This window comes from Mus pahari, chromosome 19 (genome assembly GCF_900095145.1).
Source record: "Mus pahari chromosome 19, PAHARI_EIJ_v1.1, whole genome shotgun sequence".
Classification (NCBI taxonomy): domain Eukaryota; kingdom Metazoa; phylum Chordata; class Mammalia; order Rodentia; family Muridae; genus Mus; species Mus pahari.
The window spans coordinates 54,086,493-54,092,677 of record NC_034608.1 but is presented as its reverse complement, the minus strand read 5'-3'; the positions used below and the strand labels follow the sequence as shown (position 1 = coordinate 54,092,677).

The 6,185-nt window shown below is 40.3% G+C and overlaps 1 protein-coding gene across 1 annotated transcript in view; it reads right to left on the bottom strand.

Annotated features, from left to right (window-relative positions):
* C19H8orf48 (chromosome 19 C8orf48 homolog) overlaps positions 1-1,364 on the bottom strand; it is a 1,948-nt gene extending 584 nt beyond the window's left edge. Inside the window, exon 1 of the mRNA XM_021219791.1 lies at positions 1-1,364. This exon is cut by the window's left edge and continues 584 nt beyond it. Within this exon, the coding sequence (XP_021075450.1) occupies positions 360-1,244 (885 nt within the window). The 5' untranslated portion in view covers positions 1,245-1,364 and the 3' untranslated portion in view covers positions 1-359.
* Positions 1,365-6,185: the final 4,821 nt, after the last annotated feature.

Below are 6,185 nucleotides of genomic sequence, written 5' to 3'. Positions count from 1 at the left end.
ATATATATATATATATATATATATATATATATATATATATATATACTCCCCTAGATTACAAAGGTTTTGCAGTTCCTTCAATTGTCTTCCATAATGTGAAAAATCTATTGGATTTAATGATTTAGACCTCTGTGAAGGAAGCAGAAGTAAATCTTACATTAGTTTCTCAATTTCCTCTACAAGAGATGGTAATTCCTCAAATACACACCAGGTACATGTATGCACAACACGTGTTATCACTAATCCCTAATAGTCACCATCCCCTGGTTGGGCACATTACATATCTTCATTAGTAGTCAGCACCTCCTATCTGGTTGGACATGTGAGTTGAGAAGCGATAAAGGACTTGTACAGTCTTCCTACACCTGCTTTGAATATGCCCGCCCAAAGCCAGAGCTTCCCTTCTGCATTTTCTCAGTCAGTCGCTTCCAGATGATCCTAGGATCATCTGAAAGCCCGGGGAAGCCCTGGTGTGCATCTCCAACACGGGTGAGAAAGTCTGTGGTATGAAGGTGTTCATCTATTTTCTCTTGGAGTAGTAGTGACTGCAGTAAAGTCTTCCTTCGTCTCAGGAAGTCAGACTGAGCCAGCTCTGCTCTCTTGCTATTACAGCTGGGACACTGCGAAGAAACGTGTTGCTTGATCGCTCCTATGTACGCCAGAGTCGCTCTCGTGTTTTCCAAATAGATTCGGTTCAACATTTCATCGGGGATCCTACCGTTGAAAGCATCTACCTCTGAGGTCTCTGCAGTCCATCTGAGCTGCAGCCGTTTGGGTCTGTTGCTTTTCTTAGCTCTTGAATCCTGTCTCTGGTGAATCAAGTTTACTTTCTTAGTACAAAAAGTCTGCAGGGCATCCAGTTCTTCTGCGGACTCCTTAGGGATTTCTGGTGGGGGGCTACGGTGGTCGGGGTGATGCCTTTCAGAATGAATTTCTTTGCTCTTGAGGTGGTTGATCCACTTTTCACTCAGCTTCTTTTCATCCTTCTGTAAGAGTGAAAGTTCTGACTGCTCGTCTTGCTCTTCCGAACTTGTAGTCGGCGTTTCGGTCTCGAGTGGGCTCTCAGAGGTGCGTGAATAGGACTGCAATTCCCCAGAGAAGCTGATGGAACCAGAACTCGGTACCTCATCTGCACAGGACCTGGGGAACTCTTCTGAAACTTGAGTAGCACAGACGTCCATCTGGGCCGGGCCTCCGTGCTCTTCTTTTGAGTCCTCCGGCTTCTGTGCAGGTGGCCACCCCATTGTCTCGGACTCAGTTCCTCATCTGTTTAGCTCTGGTCAAAAGATGGGTCTGGAACCAGTAAAGAGGAGCCGACAGGGCACAAACTTTGGTGTAGTTGAGTGCCGCGAGCATCTTCTTCCGGGTATGCCTTTCCTGGTTGCCGTGGCAACGTGCGCCAGTCATGCGCAGTGAGTGATCTCCGGTATCCCGCCCCTTTCCAGTCTCCTGCCGGAGCCGGCTCAACAGCTTTTTAATTCAGCCCTCGGGCTTCCTGCAGTGCGGTTTAAAACGCTGTGTGTAATTCAAGGGAAAAGGTCCGCAAACCCTCCAGGTCAGACCAGGTGTTCCGCATTTATAAGTCCGGTGGAATCAGACAGATGGCACTTGACAAAAGAGATAACGCGTCTTGTCGCAAAGTTTCCACAAAAGGTGCTGTCTGAAGTCCCCAGCAATACTAACATACCTGTTTTAGAGCCAAGGGAGAAGCTGTTTGTAGATTTGCCTTAGGATAAAAATGGAAATACACTATTCTCTAAGGTCTCTCCACAGTTGCTCAAGGCTTCTAAAAACCCTCTCAGATTCCCCAAAACCAGTCTCAGGTGGTATCCCTTCCAACCGCCAGATCAGTACCCTCTTCTCTAGATGTTGTGCTATATGGCTATTATGTTTTGGGCAGATAAACCAAACAGCAGACCACGCCAAGGTGATTCCATGTGGGAGAGGTTTATTAAGCTGGGATGGTGTGGGGCGGCGAAGCGAGTAGAAGAGCAGAGAAGAGGAGAGAGAAAGAGGAGAAAGAGAAGAGAAGATGGGGGGAAGGGGGAAGAGAAGAAGAGAAGAGCTAGGAGGGGTGAAGAGAGGAGAAGAGAGTGAGGAGGGGGTGATCCCCTAATTTATACGGAGAATGATATCACACCGATGAGGGTGGGTGAGTTGTGGGATTAAGGGTCGTTGTCCTGGCAACGCAGGTCTAGTGTCACATGGTTGGGCCAGGCCTTGGAGTGTCCTGGTGCTAACAATTACAAGATGCTTTACATGGAGGGTTCAGGTGCATGTTCTGCATTCTATATATCTGGGTCTCTGGGGATAAAGCCTAAAGATGCAGCCTGCTCAAGAAATCTCTGCTAGTGCGCTTAATACCCGGAGTGGGATACTGGCTTACAAAGGGACAGTGGGTTTTGTGACATGAGTAATTACAGTTTAAGAAAGTCTAAGTATCCTCCTATTTAATCTTCAAACTCAAGCCCTTTTCCAATGATACATCCCTCTAACACAGGGCTTTTTAAAGACTTTGTCTCAGACCCAAATGGCATATAAAGGCACATGTTGACAATCCTGATGATGACCCTAAGACACACACACACACACACACACACACACACACACACTGGACTCTCAAATGCACTTTGTCTTCCTTCCCTCCATCCCTTCCAACACTGCCGACTCATCCTTGTGTGTCCTCCCTCCCTCCCTTACTTTGCCAAGGTCAATGGTCTTAAATATTCAAAGATCATCTGAGAAATTTGGTCAGCCTTCCTTTAAAGATAAGGACTTTCCAACTTCCTCTTTTCGGCCAAATTAAAGAAAGCAGAGAGATAATTGTGGATCTAAGGGATTTCCAGCAGGATTCATGTTTTTATTCTAAATTGTTTCAAAATCCTCCCTCATGCGCCCATTCATATTTCTGTGTAATTCATTATTCTTCCCACCCCCAACAAGGAATGTGTCTTTAAAGTACACCCTCTAATAACCTCCATGTGCTAATATCCAGGCTAATCCAACTTTAACTTTTAACAATGTAAGTCTTTTTTTTTAAAAAAATAGCTTCATCTGTGAACAAAAAATATGAATAGAAAATTGTCTAATTAATCAATTATTTTTATAAAAGTAGGGAGATACTGTGGACAGTTTAACATTCTAGTAACTTCTGTTTAAGAAGAAAAATAGCTGCAGCATACTACCACTGTCAGATAATATTCATGAGGATAGAGGTCAAAGTTTGGACTTGAAAAATAGAAGCTGTGATTTATATGAATCACCGTCGACATTTCAAGTGTACTGCAGGGTGGAATTTCACGGTATCTTTGTTTAAAACCCAAGTCCCTATTTGTTGTCTGTAAACTAAAGGTCACATGCATCTATTGACTTCCATGCTTGAGAATCGTTAGTGCTTAGTGCGCGGAGGTTAAGCCATTGTAGAGCACTAGCAAAAGGGCTGTGCTTCTTAGAGGATGGGGAGCAAAAGGCATGCTGTGCTTCTTAGAGGATGGGGAGCAAAAGGCATGCTGTGCTTCTTAGAGGATGGCGATAAAAGTGTGACCAAGAAGAATGCCACAGATGACGTTTTTTTATTAATTGAACGGTTCAAGAGTGTGACATGGTCAGAAAGCACAGAGGGAAAGGGGGGGAGGGAGTTCCAGTTTCCCATTCGATCCCAAACTCTTCATACAAAACTGAGAGACACAGATTACTTCCACTGGCTCGTCTAAACATATATTCAACCAGGATTCACAGGACAAAAAAACACAGGAAGTCACATTCAATGGGTCTTGTTTTTAATTAGAAAAAAAAAACAAAACATGGAATTGACAGAAAATATGTATATACTTTCCAGAGAGTATAATAATAGCATTTCAGTGTCTCAATAATTGTATTACAAAATAATTTATACCTAAGCTAACATATATCTACAAATTTCAGAATCCTTTCTTCTAATTTATGCAAACAACCCTTAATATTACATTTTCACTTCTTTGTGTTAATGTCATCTCCCTTACAAGTTCTTATCTGAGTGGCTACAGAAAACCAATATATTGATAATATGTGATATTCCAGATAGTCCCATATCTGTCAGTCTTACTCAGGCAAATATACAGTAAATATTAAATTTCACCCTCCACCTTCCCTCTGTCTCTCCCCCTTTCCCTCTTTCTCCTTCTTCTTAAATAGGAAATATACAGTAAAACCATGTTCCCCGGGCATTACACACATAGTATCTATCATCCACATTCACATACTGTTCTTATCCACTATCTTTATTAGAGATAATTTCAAATATTATAATTTATCATCCAGTTTGGTATTGGAAAGATAAATCAGTATACATTGCTACATACTTTTTACCCTGATTTCCTTTTAAAAATAGATTGTGTGTGTGTTACCCTGAATGAACGTACAGGTATCCTCCCTGACTTCTCTCAATGACTGCACTGTATCCCATTATTAGTATGTACTATGTTTGGATGGGCAATTTCTACTTATTCTTTGTGTCTCAGGAGACATGTATTCAAGATAATTCCTACTAGTGAGATTACTGTAGCAAAGATTAAGGATACATGTAGTTTTCCAGCTGCCCTGTGTGAGGAGTATAACTGTGACATTTCAGCCAGAAACTATATAAAAATGCCTGTTCCCAAGAGCATGGTTTATGGGTTATTTATTCATACTTGTGGGTCTTTGCTGATATATTATATCTGAAATTATATCTTTTGTAATGCAAAATTGAATATCTTTTATTATTAGCGAAGTTGAACAGACTTTTATATAAATAAGGATCCTAGATTTCTTTTCAGTGTGCACTGCCTATTCATTTCCTTTGCCTATTTTATTATAGCACCTTCATCTTTACTTTCAATTATTTTCAAGCACTTAAACAACACTTTCTGTGTTGGAAGTACTATTCATTTTTCTGTGACATGGGTCCCAAATGTTCTGTTAATTTGCCTTACTCACCTATTGTATTTGCAGCCTTTAAAGGGTTTCATTTTGTAGGAAAACTTTCAGTCCTTTCCCGAACTGTTCTTAGATTGTAGTAGACTTTGATTGTATTGAAAGTATCTTGTTTAACTGGCTTCCCTTTTGCTGGTGCACAGTTCTCTGGATTTTAACAGGCAGACACATGGAAGCAGCCTCCAAACCTGGGTACAAACCATCTGGTTCCATCTCCTTTGTAGTCTCAGCTGGCCCATGCTATCTGTAACAGTTTTTATCCTAGTGATCTTTTTTTCCTGTGAATTTTCAGATATACAATCACATTATCTGCAATGACCACTTCTTTTTAGGCTCCTAAAGATAGATTTGGTTGTGTTTGGGTGTTGGCTGTTAAACCCAAATTCTCCAGCCCTTGAACAACAAGCTGTGGCACTAGCTTCTCATTCCACTTTCTTCATTTCTAATCACGTTGTCTTTCTAATTACATCTGTAATTACCTGAAAGGATAAGCCAATTATCTTTAAACTTAAAACAGTCCTCATTTTCTAAATTAGATACTTGTCTTTGTCCTGTTTGGGAGAGTACACAGACAACTTCTCATTGTTTAGAAATGCTTGGACATTAGAGAAATAAGTCAAGATGATCAGCATCAAAGTTATCCTCTGAAACAGAACTGCAAAATTTTGGTATGTATAAGCAGATGGATAATTACACTTTTAAAGAAATGTGTAGATTAATGAACGCTCTCCAACCAAAAGTGTCAGATGTTCCATCTATTTTGTTTTAATATTTTCAGAGCATTATTCACTTTATCAGATTGACATTTTAAAAAACGATTAAGGCCAGGAATCTGGCTCAGTAGCGAAACGCTCGCCCCACATGTACAAATCCCTAAGTCCATTGGTCAGCGCTGCAGAGCATATAATTCTAAATGAGATTCTGAGAATATAGTGGGTTCTATTTTTTTTTGCATAATTCCTAAATATATGATACCCAATATTAAAGTAAATATTTAGAAACAAATTTACCTTGACGTTACTAATACAGATAAAACTAGCAACAGAAAATGTGAGCCCGGGCATTCTGAACTTCCTAGTCTTATTTTTTTTTTAGAGATAACAACAAATCATAAAATAATAAAATATAATAAGATCAATAAAAAACATATCCTCTGGCCGTTGCACAGGGTTAAACAATGTCTTAACTAGCAATTGTTTAATTCATTACGAGAAGCTGAGAATCATTTCAAT